Source organism: Urocitellus parryii, chromosome 11 (assembly GCF_045843805.1).
Source record: "Urocitellus parryii isolate mUroPar1 chromosome 11, mUroPar1.hap1, whole genome shotgun sequence".
NCBI lineage: Eukaryota > Metazoa > Chordata > Mammalia > Rodentia > Sciuridae > Urocitellus > Urocitellus parryii.
The window spans coordinates 34,127,868-34,144,514 of record NC_135541.1 but is presented as its reverse complement, the minus strand read 5'-3'; the positions used below and the strand labels follow the sequence as shown (position 1 = coordinate 34,144,514).

General features: G+C 33.8%; 1 protein-coding gene across 1 annotated transcript in view; it reads left to right on the top strand.

The window, feature by feature from the left end:
* Faf1 (Fas associated factor 1) overlaps window positions 1-16,647 on the top strand; it is a 399,930-nt gene that overhangs the window by 317,054 nt on the left and 66,229 nt on the right. The window contains exons 14-15 of the mRNA XM_077791122.1: window positions 1,707-1,843; window positions 6,506-6,594. Coding sequence (XP_077647248.1) covers window positions 1,707-1,843; window positions 6,506-6,594 — 226 coding nt within the window. The remainder of the gene's footprint in view (window positions 1-1,706; window positions 1,844-6,505; window positions 6,595-16,647) is intronic.

Genomic DNA, 16,647 nt, shown 5'->3' with positions numbered 1-16,647 from the left:
TGATATTGCTTGGAGACTAGTGCTGTGATGGGTATCTACTGTGTGATATTCACTTACTCCATTGGTGTGAAAGCAACAAGGACTTATTTTCTCCCTTTTGTAGTAAACGGCATTCCAACTGTTTTTGACATCTTTAATTTTAGAGGTTGCCAATGGTCAGATCAGGGTCAAGGCTGACTTCAAATATTTTAGTAAGAGGCAGAAAGGAAAATGAGATCCTAACTTGCTAGCCTCCTGATCTACACATCCCCATTGATGAGTTAAAGATATATGGGTGTGAAATTTGGTATGGAGGCTTAGGCTGCTTGAGCACCTTTTATCCCATAATAGTTGTGGAATGTGAAGATTTGAATTTTCATGGGGGCACTGATATTTCATGGTTGACAATGGATTTCTTAAGGCCTTGTCATTTCAAATTGCCATGAGGTCTTGTTATTGCTGCTCCAAATGTGTATATGAACCTGCCTTTCAATGAACTTATTACAGTAGTGCTAACTTGTCTTGACACTCTTGCCGACAGTTCTAGTAGTCTTAAGAAGATCTACTTTCTGTAGTCACAGCACAGGTTTTATGGAGGATTCAGCCTAGTTTTTGGAGATGAATTTCTATAGACAGAAAATATATTGGCTTTAAAAATTAAGAGGTTTGATTCTGTTTTGAATTTGGATATCAAATGAATCTGAGCACATGACATTTTAATGTCGTTTGTCTTTTCAAATAGATTTACCTTCTAATGCATGTGACGACAGGACTTTGCTCATCAGCTAGAACATACATTTCAGAGGAGTTGTTACCTAAAATATTATCATAAGGCATAAGAAAACACACGATTTAAGTTGCCTTTCATGAACATAATTAAGAATTAATAAGCCAGTACCAGTGGCTAGTCCCCAGAATTTCCACTGTTTTGCCTTTTGTGACCTGTGTTATTAAAAGTCCATTATTTTTACAGACTTTATTAAATTGGATCTTATTAAAGCATTCTATATTTGCATTTGGTCTTTCATAATTCATTATTATTATGACATTTACTTTTTACCATCAGATCTGAAAACATATCATAAGCTACCCTTTTCTCTTGAAAGAAATGCTAATTTCAAACAGTCCTCTAATAGAAGAGAAAAGCTTTATCAGTTTTTTCATTTATTCCAGATCGTGTTAAGAATACTAATGCTAGACTTCGGTATGCTAATATCTCTGAGCTTTTTTGGCCAAAAGCTTAGAATTATTATTTTTATCCTATACTAAGTACAAAACTAGAAGATCTTCTAATATACTAGAGAATACGCAATTCTTGAAGTGCAATTCTTGATTCTAAAGACTTGTGAAAATGTTGCTAAATTGTGTTTCTTAGAATCTTGCTAGTCAGTCTGTCTTGATACCATGCTATATTATTTGTTCTATTTAAGAAAGTCTGTCCTCTTGAAATTCATTTGATAGGTTTTTTCCTCATAGTTTTTAGGTAGTACAGCTTGTAATATTTTAGACTGAGAATCCTATGCTATCAGTCCCAGACAGCTTTTAGGGTGTACTTCCTGCTTTTCTATGATAATCACTAAGATTTAGTTGAAAGTATAGCAAGATTTTATATATTGATAAAAGGTAAGCTAATTTTTACAGAACTAATAATAAGGGTTTTGTTAGAAGTACTAGTGAATTTATTAAACTCTGAAATGAAACTGACTTTGGATTTTGTCTCATTTAAGGTTTCTGACAATGTGTAACAGACACTTTGGCAGTGTTGTTGCACAAACCATTCGGACTCAAAAAACAGATCAGTTTCCACTTTTCCTGATTATTATGGGAAAGCGATCATCTAATGAAGTATTAAACGTGATACAAGGTAAAGTACCTGTCACAGCAAGAATAAAGTCTTCCCAAGTGATGGCCCTATAATTGTTACCCTTAAAGTTAATGATACTTATTTCTATTATTGAATATATTTGCATTTTAAAATATAGAATATCCTGAAAAAAAATATCTTCAAAGAGTTTGGGTGCTATAAAAAATGAAATATGCTGCATAAAATTTAGCAGAAACATCTGAATAAAACTGCACTCACTACCTTTTGTACATAGAATATTCAAGTTTTAAATGATAAGAATTGCTATATTCTCTAAATTAGCAATTAGATTATAATCATATGTCAAGTATGACTTCTTATTCATATTGACTTATGAGCATAATGTTGATTAGTTGAAAGAAATGCTTATCTTTTTTTGTCTAGAAAATCAAATGACTGTATATTGCAAATTGAATTGTTCAGTGACAGTTGTTTCTCCTTATTTAATGCATGTCTAAGATGCAGCCCCGAGGCATGAAGCTATCAAATACCTGTAAATTTAACCACAGTGTACATTCTTTACCAAAATATAAGTGAATGATTTTTTTCTCTTACAAATCACTCCAAGAATTAGTATTAAAATATTACTTTGTTCATGTCAAAGCTTAAGTGAAAACGGTATATCTTCTCTTTTCCACTGGGAAAATGGTTTTTCACATACCCAAGGTACACCTTTTGTCTGGGATGTTTCTTTTCTGCCTCATTTAAGTCTGATGGGGGAGGGGGAAACTGTAAATTCCAGAACCTTTAAACCCCAAACAAAACAAAACCTCTGGTACTTTATGTCTTCTCTATAACCTAGAGTATTCAGTTTCATAATGTGTCTACAAAGAGAGCTACTGCAGGGACTGATTTGCATAGGGTAAGTAAATGGATAATGAGAATGAAATTTCATTCTTTTATTCTTATCCATCAGTGGCCATATTGCTGTAATTAGTGATTCTCAAAGTGTTGGATAGGGACTTGAGATTTCCTAGACCTTTTCAGGGGATCTACAAAAATCTAAATTATTCTCATTATTGTAATAAGGCTTCTCCACAGTTTTTATTCTGTTTACTTTTTTTTTTTTTTAATTGAACCCAGGCCCTTGCACATTGCTAGGCAAGCACTTGACCACTGAGCTCCATCTTTAGCCCTTTTTATTTTACTCAAGACAGGGTCTTACTATGCTTCCCAGATGGCCTTAAATCTGGACTCCTCCTGCCTCAGCCTCGCAGGTAGCTGGGTTTATAGCTATGCACTACCATGCTGGGTAATATGCATTAGTGTCTCCAAAGTAATGGTTTATAAAACTGCTTGCACCTTAGCATGAGTCAAGGCCATGACACAAAACTATACTGGTATCATATTCTTCATTGCCTTGGACTTGAAATTAGAAAAGAAAGGGCCTTAAAAAAAAAGAAAGAAAGAAAGGGCCTTTTAAAAATCAATGTCTTTATTAAATTTTAACTCTTTTTTTTAATATTTATTTTTTAGGTTTTTTTCAGTGGACACAACATCTTTGTTTTGTATGTGGTGCTGAGGATCGAACCCAGGCCTCACACATGCCAGGCGAGCGCGCTACCACTTGAGCCACATCCCCAGCCCTAAATTTTAACTCTTAATAATTTGTGACATAATGGAAAATATAAACACTTATGCTACACACTAATGTACACTGGTTGTCTCAAAGAAAAGCACTTATGGCTTGCCTGAGCTGAACTAGTTTATTTTTTCTCCCCCAGCCGAAATCATATTTACTTGGAAATATAACTGACAAACTGTGCTTATGTATCCTGGATATTTGGCAAACATTTTCTCCAAAATGAACAAAGTGAATTGGTCACTTTCAAGTAAAAGAACTGATGGATATTTGTTGCTAGTAATAAAATGAGTTGTCAAGCATAAAATTATATCCTTCACCATAGATGGACAGCTAAAATACTTTTCTGGTGACATTAGTGGTGATATTAACAAATGTGATTTTTTTTTTTGGGGATAGCATATAATGAAGTATGTCAACATTCAGAAGAAATGCATAACTTAACCCATGTTTTCCAAATACATCAATGCATGATGTTATAAAATCAAGCAAAAGATAAAGATCTGTTCATAGGGCAACAGAGGGCCAGGTGTGGTGGTACACGCCTATAATCCCAGCGGCTCAGGAGGCTAAGGCAGGAGGATCGCAGGTTGAAAGCCAACATCAGCAAAAGCGAGGTGCTAAGCAACTCAATGAGATGTTGTCTCTAAATAAAATAAAAATAGGGCTAGGGATGTGGCTCAGTGGTCAAGTGTGTGTTCTTGAGTTCAATCCCTGGTACCCAGGGGTGGGGGGGAAGGCAACAGAGAGCTGGAGTTGTGGCTCAGTGGTAGAGTGTGAGGCACTGGGTTCGATCCTCTGCACCACATTAAATTAATTAATTAATTGATTGGTTAACTAAACATATTATTTTAAAAATAATAATAATAAAAGACAACAGAACCAGGCTTAGTGGTGCATGCCTGTAATTCCAGCTTCTTGGAACACTGAGGCAGGAGGATCACAAGTTAGAGGACAACCTGGGCAACTTAGCCAGATCCCATCTTTACTAAAGAGATCAATTGGGGAAGGTGGGGGCAATGGATTTTAATGTAACTGTCACTATACTGGGGTCCAAGGATGTCACTCCATGAGGGCAGTGGGACCTCAACTGCCCTGGGCAGATTCTTAACACTGCTGAAATGCATTTCAGGACACGTTGAAAGCAAGGTGCAAACAAAGATTTATTACAGGACAGCAAAGCAAAAGTATTCACACCACAAAAGCAGGAGCAGGAACCCTTAATTCTAAAAAAAGAAAAGAAAAGTGATGCCCACAGGGTTGACCTCTCTGACTGTATGTATGATTTTCATGGGAAGGAAAGTCTAGGTTCTCAGGCAAGCTTTTGTGGAAATCAGATCCCTTTGTCAGTCATTTGATATTTGGAGTTCAAAATGTTTCTTCTTGGCTAAAAGAAGTCTAGCCATAAATTAGTTGTGGGCACATTGTTTAGGTCTTTGAATCTGGTGACATGTAAATTGATTGTTTTGTTCTAGATGATCTGGTACAAGTATACGCTGGAGGTTTTGTTCATTTAACTAAAGAGATAGCATGGCTGATTATGCTTTTAGATCTGGGTCTCCATCTAGTAAGGGTCTCTTTTTTCTCTTTCCCTGAGAATTTACCTATCTCATTTCTAGTTTATTCCATAAAGTATTCATTTCCCATGTTCTGAATCTTAGTTACACAAATTTGCAAATAAGATATGGATATACACAGACCTGCCCAGTAACAAAATCTACATTAAACATGCTCCTAAACTTGTTTTGCCATCTTTGTCCTGTTAATAACTACCAGTGATTAGGTGTATGCTACATGCCAGACACTTTATATTATCTCTACTTCTTCTAAGAACCTTATAGAAGTCACATTGTCTTTATTTCAAAAATAAGAAAATTGATCCTTAAGAGAACTACAATCTATTCTCGTATTCATTTGTTTATTAAATAAATGTTTATGAAGCCCCTTTTTTATGCTAGGCAATTTCTAGATGCTAGATCATGTAACTTATAAGCAGTGGATCTTGGTTGAAATTCTAACTCAAAACCAATTCTGTTTTCTTAGTACCAAGATAATGCTTGTCCTTTATCTTATTTATTGAGAGTAGTACTGATATGAACAAATTGGGTCATTTCTTTTGCTAAGAACCACAGATGCTCCCTAATCCCTTACTGCCAAGGATCATATAGAAAATTTGGGAAAGGACAATTGAAAGATGATGTTAGTGAAGCCCTACTCTGGAAAAGCCAGCAAGGATGCTTGCTCTTCATTGTCTTGTTGGCTAAATTTCATTAATGTGACAAGAAGACAACTTCTCAGGCCCTGGAGAAATGCTTTCTGCCTATAGGTTTGAGATCAGAAGAACCGCCCTATATTTGTGTATTTTTATGAATTTTTTTCTCCTAGTTGCATCCAAAGCAAACAACAAGGACTTATATTTATTCAAGAGATGGTAATATATTTGTTATAGACTTGGACAGGGAATAAAATGACATTAAAGAAAATCAAACATTTAAATGCCCTCTTCATAAAAATTATATTATAGTCATTTGAAAGCAGCAAAAGTGGAAAATTATCAATTGGGATAAATAGGTTTTTTTTTCAGAAATTGTATTACTATTATTTGTTTCAACAATAGTAGGAGATGATTTTAAATAAAGGCAGTGTACTAAGGGTGACAGAAGACAGGCTTTTGGGTGAGACTCATTTGGTTTCAAAGCTGGGCCCCACCAATGAACCAGCTTGTTCTTGATTGGTCAGGTTATCTTGAGCTCTCTAAGTCTCATTTTCTCTCATTTTAAAATCAAAATCATAATGAACCCTTAATAGAATTGTTGTACAGATTTAAGTTAGATAATATGTGTAAAGTGCTTAGCCTAACCGTAACATAAACAATTGGTAGTCGTGCTAGTGTTCTTAAGTAGATATGTTTTCATAATTTGAAAATTTTTGAACCACTTAACTTGGACATTCTTTATAGTGCTAAAAATCCTTCTCCCTGGGCTGGGATTGATTAATTCCGGAATGACTTTCCATGTTTAATAAATTAAACCATTTAAAATTATATGTAAAATAAAGTTTGGCAATGTCTGTGTTGTTAGGTAACACAACAGTGGATGAGTTAATGATGAGACTCATGGCTGCAATGGAGATCTTCTCAGCACAACAACAGGAAGATATAAAGGATGAGGTAAGGTGAAAGGTTAAGCAGACCTTTAATAAAATTTTGGCGAGGTAATTAGTCAAATGATGTTGTATGCCTATATCATAATTGGGATAATAAAAACAATTTTCCTGATTAACCAAAGTCTTTTATCCCACTGAGTTTACTTTTTGGTCTCTTTGTTTTATGACCCCAACATCTAATAATTTGTTAAATACATTGACTATTTACTCTTTGTTAGAGTGGTAACAGGAGGCTAATTTACAAGAAATGAATTTAGAGAAATGTTTATAGAAGAAACTACAATCCAGGAAATTCTGTCTACCATATGGATTTTATCATTCACTTTTCTCTCTAGTCCTAGAAGAGGATGCTATAGAGAGAGGACTGCTTTTGATAGAGCAATATATCCAATGCTGGTTGTCTGCTAAGGACAACACCAGGAAATAACTTAATTTTCCATCAGTATTGTGATCTCCTGTTAATACTTTCTGTTGACTTAACCCAATTAGAAGCTATAAGGCAGGATAATTTTTCTGGACCAAAAGCCATGTAGAATGTGGATCCAGAGAGACAAAAGAAAGTAAAGGTAGTCCAGATTGGTATGATTATTTTGATTTTTCAACTGAGAAAAGTGAGAGTCAAAGTTAGATAAATTAGACCAAGATCATATGGTTGATAGAAGTTATAATAAAAATCTCAAATAATTCTTAGCATTTTATCAATCAATAAATTTTCTGGATTTGGAAAATAGCCTGAAGATAAAATATGAAGCAAATATTAACATTTGTTAACTTAGGATGCTTAGTTTACAGATATTTGTAAAATTAGCTAATTTTTGTTTTTAATTAAAAATATATTTCTGTAGAATAAACAAGGAAAAATGTATTTCTGAACATTTCCAGGTATAATGGGTGTTTTCAATAGAGTACCCTTAAGTTATTGCAAATGTGAAACATGTAGATAATATTAACATAACTCCGTAGAATTAACATATCTCTTTCCTCCATTAGACTATAAATTTGTTAAGAGTAAGGATCATAATCATAATCATGTTTGTAAATATCCCCCAACAGTGTACCAAGGAAAAAGTCAGTGCTCAGTAAATGTTTGTTAAATGGTTGAATAAATGAATGTTTGGAAAAATATAGGTGAAATATGGTAACTTAAAAAAAATATGATTACAATTATACAAACCCTGAGGTGTCTACGTAAACAAATATGAAATTTTTATAACTATATTTTTAATGCTCACTCGATTTTTTTAAGTGCTGTAAAGATATTGAGTTTATAATTTTTGTTAATAGTCAGTGTTTCATTCACCTGAAGGAAAGAGAGTTGGCTGTATGGTAGAAAGATTTTATCTGTTACTCTATAAATTGACAGTGACATTTTGAAATAATGAAGTACTGTTCTTAGTTAGGAATTTGTAATAGTAGGTATGTTGCCATTCAAGATTACATTTATCCTGTAAGAGAGACATTGATTGACAATAATTCACTCAACACATTATTCAATCATTTAAATCTTGAGTCTCATTAGTATCAGATTTATAGATTATGTGTAATAAATAGTATGATCATACAATATTTGCATGCATAGTCCCAGTTCATTCTTTCATCTTAATTTGTGTTCACCATAATTCATTGGTAAAGAAATTGACTTTAATTCCTTTAATGCTGAGCACAAAATTTAATATGAAGGTTACAGGAAAAATCCAGGGCTCCATATAATTGAAATTTTTATTGAAATTTAACTATAAGAAGTAAGGATTTTTTTGTGTTTTTAGAGTGTCTTCATGAGAATTATCATTGGTTATTAATAAAATTCCTAAGAAAAGCTTTGCTAAATTTAATGACTTCTTTGGAACTATGTATAAATCATATTGATTTGATATCTACTGGATATGTGACAAAAACTACTATATCTTATAATTGTGAACTTGCCTTTAGTTTTAAAAAATTATAAATAACTTCACATTAAACATGTTAAAATCAAATTAGGAAACAGGTTTAAAGTGCAACTTCCTAAGCCTGCATTTATTTAAACTTAACTTTGGTTAAATTACATCCATTGATTCAATGATTCCATTATTTTAGTACAACCAGAGATGCCTATGTACAGTATTAAGTTTCTATTAAACTCAAGTCTGAACTTTAGTATTTATACTGTAAATCATTCTTCAATGGCCCACAATGAATTAACCTTTATATCATTGATTGCTTTCTCTCTGATCAGGACATATATATTATATGAGCTTCTGTTATGACAGTACTACCTATAGATTTTTTCTTAGACATTTTTGCTAATATTTTGGTATTATGAAATGTTTATTGAGCATTTACTAAGTACATAATATGGGCTAAGTCCTTCAGACAGAGAGGTGCTTCACTCTCATAAGGGACTGTTGGCAAAGACAATGAGAAGAACAATATCACTGTGATATTAGCAACATTTTAGAATCTTTTTATTTTTATTCTTTTTTTTTCCTTAAAGCTTTATTCCAAATAATGTATGCTTCCTAACATTTAAATGAATTAAATTTTCTTCATATGTAATCTTGTTTTAGCTATAGGTAATTTAGAAACCTCTGATAATCAAGAGTATATAATACTTAGTTCCTAATCTCATTTCATTTATTCACTCAACACCAATTCATTTAGAACTCTCTATCCTAGATGCAAGGATTATTCCCTTCAGTCTAGCCTCTAAATTACTTACATCTGAGCAGTAGTAATTGTAACAATCTAGATATTGGAGATCATAGTAGATTTCAAGGGCAGTTAAATTGTGTGTGCCTCTCCCTCTCTTGAGCACACTCGTGTGTGTGTGTGTGTGTGTGTGTGTGTGTGTGTGGTTTGTTTTTGGTAATTCTTAGAATATTCTGGCACAATAAGGGCAAAATATGCCAAGGGGGCATTCATTGCCAGCTTATTTTAGAGGGTTCTGATTTGGGACTTAAAACAGCACTGCCATAGCATGGGAAGGGTATGCTTTTTAGCTCATTGTAGCTTTTGTATTGCCAAAGGAAATTGTTGCCTTTGTAGTTTGCTGCATGAAATTTGTAAATTTTTTTTCTCTTAAGCTTTGTCTTTTTTTTTAATTGCTTTTATTTTTTTAAGTACATGACAGCGGAATGTATCACAATTCTTATTATACATATAGAACACAGTTTTTCATATCTGTATATAAAGTATGTTTGCACCAATTCATGTCTTCATACATGTACTTTGGGTAATGATGTCTATCACATTCTACCATCATTGCTAACCCCCTGCCTCTCCCTTCCCCTCTCACCCCTCTGCATTATCTAGATTTTGTCTATTCCTCCCATGCTCCCCCTCCCTTCCCCACTGTTTTCAGCAGTTCACTCCTTTTCCTTCCCTTAGTTTAAAACCCTAACATTGTCACTCCCATTCTCTTTGCAGAGCTAACAGTGACAAATAAGATACAGATTTTAATTTCTGCTGCTGTTTTCTTTAAACAGGAATAAGTCATTACAAGACACATAGAGAACAAACACAATCTCTTTGCACAAAAACTTAAAGCAAAGCAAAACTTACTTATCAGACCAACCTTTCAAAAGCTATTTTACTTTTATTCCTTTAAAATACACACACACACACACACACACACACACACACACAGAGTCATACACATCACTTCCTAAAGACAGCAAGATTACTTGTTGCTCAGCAGTTCAGTTAGGAAAGTCACAGAAGATTTGCTACTCAGAAGTATCTTTCAGGTGAAAGGGCTAATCACATTAATTGTTAATGATTAGAATGCTAAATGGTTAGTTGAATACACCAGAGAATGCCTTTCTGCTCAGAAAAAGAGTTCTTGATCTAGTCGACTTTTCATCTTTTGAGTATGATAAGCTCATTGACTTTGAGCCTGACAGAGTTTATTTTATGAGAAATTTCTTCATTTGGGTTCTCATTTGATCTAGATATTCAGGTATAACTAAATGAGCTGAAAAGCATGTGGTTCTAGTCTGAGTAATAGCTACTTGGGACTTTTTAACTTAATACAAGTTTTAAAAATTTTCTTTATTAAAAATAAAGAAAAGAGCCAAGTGTGGTGGCACATGCCTGTGATTCCAGTGGCTCAGGAGGCTGAGGCAGAACAATTGTGAGTTTAAAACTAGCCTTAGCAACTTATTGAGGCCCATAGCAACTCAGTGAAACCCTGTCTCTAAGTAAAATACAAAAAAGGGATGAGGATGTAGCTCAGTGGTTGAACACCATTGGATTCACTTCCCAGTAACAAATAAATAAATAAATAAAAGTCAAAAATAAAGAAAATAGATGAAATATAAAAACCAACCTACTACTCAGAGTCATAATATAAATAACCTATCTTTGTGAAATATTGTCAACAAAATCAGCTACCTTCTAATTTTCAGTAAACTTCTTAGTATTGTTTAAATACTCTGTTTCTGCTACCTAGAAATTATGATCTTAGAAGTTTTCCTAAAGTTGTTAGTTTGTACATAGACCAGTATGTGTTCAATATTAAAGTCAAAATATGTTTTTACCAGTCATTTATAGAAAACAAAAATTTAAATGAAAGAATGGACTGGGACTAACTAACCATGCAAGAATTTTATGTCCATATACTTATTCAACATAATCTATGAATCTGTTACTAACAAGACTCAATTGATGCAGAAAAATTTTGACCAAAAAATTTAATATTTGTTTAATGATAAATACACACAATATAGTAAGAATAGAAGGGAACTTCCTTGACATCATAAAAGCCGTATCTGAAAAACCCACTTGTGATGTCATGCTCAGTGGTGAAATACTGAAAACTTTTCTCCTAAGGTTAGGAAAAAGACAAGAATGCCTGCTTTTACCACTTTTATCCAACATAAAACTAGAACTTCTAGCCAGAATAATTAGGCAAGAAAAATAAATGAAGCATCCCAATTGGAAAGAAAGAAGTAAAATGACCTCTATCACTGATGACATGATCTTCTATGTAGAAAATGTAAAAGATTCCACACCAAAGACCTATTAAAGCTAATAGATGAATTCAACAGAGTTGCAGGGTGTGAAATCAAAATATAAAAAATCAGATGTAGGATAGCAATAAAGAACCAGAAAAGAAAATTGAGAAAACAGTTCCATTTATAATACCATTAAGAAGAGAAGTACTCAATTTAAGCTTAACAAAAGAGGCCTATGCCTTGTATATTGAAAACTACAAACTATATCTGAACAAAATTAATAAGACTTAAATAAATGGGGGGAAAATTCCTGTTCGTGAAATGGAATGGAATGGAATGGAAAACTTACTAATAAAATTTAGAAATCTATTCCCTACCCAGAGCCAATTACAAATTTAATGCAGTCCCTATCGAAATACCAAAGGTACTTTTTGAGAAATAGACAAAACCATCCTAAAATTCAAATAGAATTTCAAATAACTACAACAATAGTGAAAGAGATAAACAAAGCTGGGAGATACATACTTCCTGATTTCAAAACTTACTATAAGCTTACAGTATCAAAATATTGTTGTACTGGCATAGAACCCTTAGAGAATACATGAGAGAATAGCTTCATGACCTTGGATTTGGCAATTATATCTTGGATATGACACTAAAAAAAATAGGAAGGAAAAGAAATGCTGAATAGATTGGACTTCATCAAAATTAAAACTTTTGTACATCAAAATACAGTATTAAGATAGTAAAAAGGGACCAGGGAATGTATTTCTGTGGCAGAGCACTTACCTACCATGCCCAAGACCCTGGGTTTGATCCTCAGCACTGAATTTTTTTAAAAAAACATTGTGAAAAAACAACCCATAGAATGGAAGAAAGTAAAAAACAAACAAAAAAACAACAACCTATTTCAAAAATGGCAAAGGAACAAAATAAATATTTATATTTCTCCAAAGAAGATGTACAAATGACCAACAAACATGAAAAGGTGTTCAACATCATTAGTCATTAGGGAAATGCAAATCAAAACCATAATGAGATACCACTTCACACACACTGTGATGAGTATAATAAAAAAAATTGAAAATAACAAGTGTTGACGAGGATGTGGAGAAATTTGGAACTCTTGTGCATGGCTGGTTGTGATATAAAATGACAGCCACTGTGGAAAAGAGTTTGGCAGTTCCTCAAAAAGTTAAACAAGGCTGGTTATATAGCTCAGAGATGGAGCACTTGCCTGGCGTGTACAAGGCCCTGGGTTTGGTCCCCGAGCACCTCTACCCACACACACACACAAAAATGTTAAACACAGTAACCATAGGAACCAGCAATCTCACTCTTGGTAATACACCCAAGAGAACTGAAAACAGGGGACTCAAATAGACATTTATGCACAAATGTTCATTGCGTCATTATTTACAATGACCAAAAAAATTGAAACCATCCAAATACCTGTCAGCAGATTAGTGGATAAACAAAACATGGTATAATCATAGAAATGGATAGTATTCAGCTATGATATGGAATAAAGTACCAATGCATGCTATAATATGAACCTTGAAAATATGCCAAGTGAAAGAAGCCAGACCCAAAAGGACAAATATTATGTGATTCGTGAATAGGCAAGTATTTGAAAAAAAAAATTTTTTTAATTCCTAGAGATAGAAAGTAGATTAGAGTTTACCATGATTTGGAGGTGTGGAAGCATATGGGGAGTTAATGTATTCTAATGCTTATTTTGCCATGGTTAAAAAAGAAAAAACAAAAACATAATACACATAGTGCTATGAACAGTGGTGCACACCTATGATCCTAATAACTTGGGAGACTGAACTGGCAGGATCACAAGTTTGAAGCCAACCTCAGTAACTTAGCAATATCTTTTCTCAATATAAAAAATTAAACAGGGCTAGGGGTATATCTCAGTGGTAAAGCACCCCTGGTTTCAATCCCCAGTGCTGATATAAATAAATATACAGAGTTTCGATTCTTGTCTTCCTACTGGAAATCAGCATAGAGTGAAAAGCATTCAAGCTCTGCCTTCAATCCCAAGAAGTTTATTATTCTGTATTAAATTCCAAACTTTCACCTCTAAGAAAGCAAGGATTTCAAAAAGGGACTGAGCATGTGTTGAGTATCTGCTTTGCCAAGCAGTATGTTACTTTCTCTTTTAGTTTGAGATAGTTGTTGCCCTGTTGTATTGAGATTGAGGATTATAGAGTTTAAGTAGTTGTCCAAGGTCATACAACTATGTCAAAGCCAGAATTCATAGTTATTTACTTTGCATACGTCATGATCCCCTTGTAAAGCTGAGGTGCAATTATGTTAAAGATTCATGGGATAAGTCAGTGCTCTTCCCAAGATTAGAATCAGAATGGACTGACCTGAAGAGTATGTCAAACTATATTCCCAAATATCATATTCAGTTGAGTAGGATAAGAAAATTTATCATAACTGTCAACTTTTGTGTGTAGAATAATGCTCACTTTAAAAAAATACCTATTCCCTCTTTGTTTACATTTGTTGCTCTTAAAATGTCTGCTGATGGATCAGTTCATCCATACCTGACACTTCAGAATAGAAGTTAACGATTGTCACAGATGAAACTAATGTAAAGAGATTTGCGACTTAACATTGGCATTACAATTCAGCACACCTGTTCAGAGCCAACCCTCCACAATTTTACCTCTTTTGCCTGAGGTGGAGACTTCTTCATGGATTACAGTAACACTTTTTGACAAGCTTAAACTAGGTGGAGCTGCCATGTAATGACAGAACACAATTGATGATATCTCAGTAATGCATTCTTTTTTGATATGGGCTGTCACCATTTATTACTATAAAAGCATTCGTTGTTAAATAACTAGCCCAACCTGTCCACTTTTTTTTTTTTTTTCAAAAGCAATAAGGTCGAACAAAGTATATTTACTTTTCTAGTTAGGAAATAGTAACTGGCTTTTGGTGTAGTATATTGTGTGTGTGTGTGTGTGTGTGTGTGTGTGTGTAATGTACTATTGTTTTAAAAGTAGTATCTTAATGTTCTCCAAATAAAAATGAACACCTACTTCTAAAGTCTTCTCAAGTGGCTGTCGAGACCTTCCCAATATCATAAACCTGGCAGTCATCTAAAGGAATTATTAATTAATGAAAATATTCTGTCTTCATAAATCCTTTTAAAAGAATCATGAGAAATTGTTCTTACTATTACACACTAACCTAAATCCCTAACTTTTGAGACATCGATGCCCCTCATGAATTTTTTCTTTCCCCTAGGGCCTTATATGTGGCCATGTTTACAAGAAGGAATTTGAAGGCTGTAATTAATTTTTCAAGTTATGCATGTTATTTGGCTCAATAGAGCTACTCTTCAGTGTATACATCAAAACGTGTACATGATAAATATATACAAGTTTTATCTAAACGATTATGAGGGTCAGTCCTATTCCTTTTTTAATATTTATTTTTCAGTTTTTGGTGGACACAACATCTTTATTTTATTTGTATGTGGTGCTGAGGATCGAACCCAGCGCCCTGTGCATGCCAGGCAAGCATGCTACCGCTTGAGCCACATCTCCAGCCCGACAGTCCTATTCTTTAAGGAACTTGCCATCTCAGGATGGAGAGCCAAAGCATATCCTTATGAAAATATTCCTAGCAACAGTTTATTTATCTAGAAGAATTCAAAAGGATCAATCTTTCTCATTAGGAAGGCCCTCTATAAAGAGGTGAGATTTGATCTGGTTCCAGAAAGGACAGTAAAATATACATGTGCAAAGGAAAAAGGAGAACATCAAAAATTAGGGGAAAGCCTGAGTAAAATAAATAAGTTGAAATCATGTTGAGCCAGCTTATAGAAAGCCAAGAATTTGTACAGAAAAAAAAAAAAAATACCAGAACGAGATTTGTCATTCATGAGAATTTCTACTGTCACTTTTATGTCTTCAAACTTTTCTCTGATCTTTATGCCTCTCATGAACTTAGGAATTCTCTGGCACTTTTCATTCAGTTGGAAATTTCCCTTGACTCCAGTTACCCCATCTAATTAGTTATCATTCCAGTAAACAGGTATTTGCAATATAGTATCCAAACACAGCAATGGCAATAAGTATAAGCTACAGAATTGACAAAGAAGACTTATAGAAAAAGCATTCTAGTCTTAAAGGATTATACACAGGTATTCAGCAGGTACACCATCATTAATTTGTTTTGACCACTAAACCTATTCTTTTTTAGGGACTTGCTATATGCCTACATTATGCTCAATACTGGTAAATATATGGATGACACAGTCCTTTAGATGATCAGTGATGTGCAAAGAATTCCAGTATAATAACATAATTTCCATGATGGATATAGATACACTGCATTGGTTAGAAAGGCTGCACCAGGGAAAATTCTTTTAACCTGAAACTCAAAAAGACTAGCAACATGTGGCAGGTGACATGTGGAGAAGTGTATTTAGAAGAAATAAGGGTCCATTTCCAGCAGATGGCTAAATTGGAGGACTCTACTATCAACCCAAAGAGACACAAATCATAATTAAATGAGGGCTACTTGTTAAGCAAAAAGATTCTTCTTTCTTATTAGGTATTTCTTCAACAACAGCCATATATACCTCCCATTTCCTATTATTCATCTTTGCAGGCTATTCTTAGCACAGAGCACACCAAAGTTAGTTACTACAAAGGAATGTTTCTCAATGTTTGGGGGGTTTTCTTTCTTTTTTCTGGGAAACATTTTTTAGGAAAACATCTCTAAAGAAAATTATAGCAGACTAAAGAAAACTGTTCTAAAAGATTTGCGTTTTGGAATTCTCAGCTGCCCACTGTTGTATTAAAGCAGTTCTCTGCTTGTGTGCTAAAATACTCAACACATCTTTGCATAGTTTTGAGTGCTTGAGTTAGAAATTCTTATTGCCCTTAAGTTTATAAAGAGAACACAGAGATGCCTGATGGAGAGCAACTCTTACCTATTGCTGATGGAAACACAAAATGGTTCAGCAACTCTGCAAAGCAGTTTGACAGTTTCTCAGAAAGTTAAAAAAGTATATATTTAACAAATGACCCAGCAACCCACTTCTAGTTATTACTCTAGAAAATAAAACACACATACACAAACTCTGT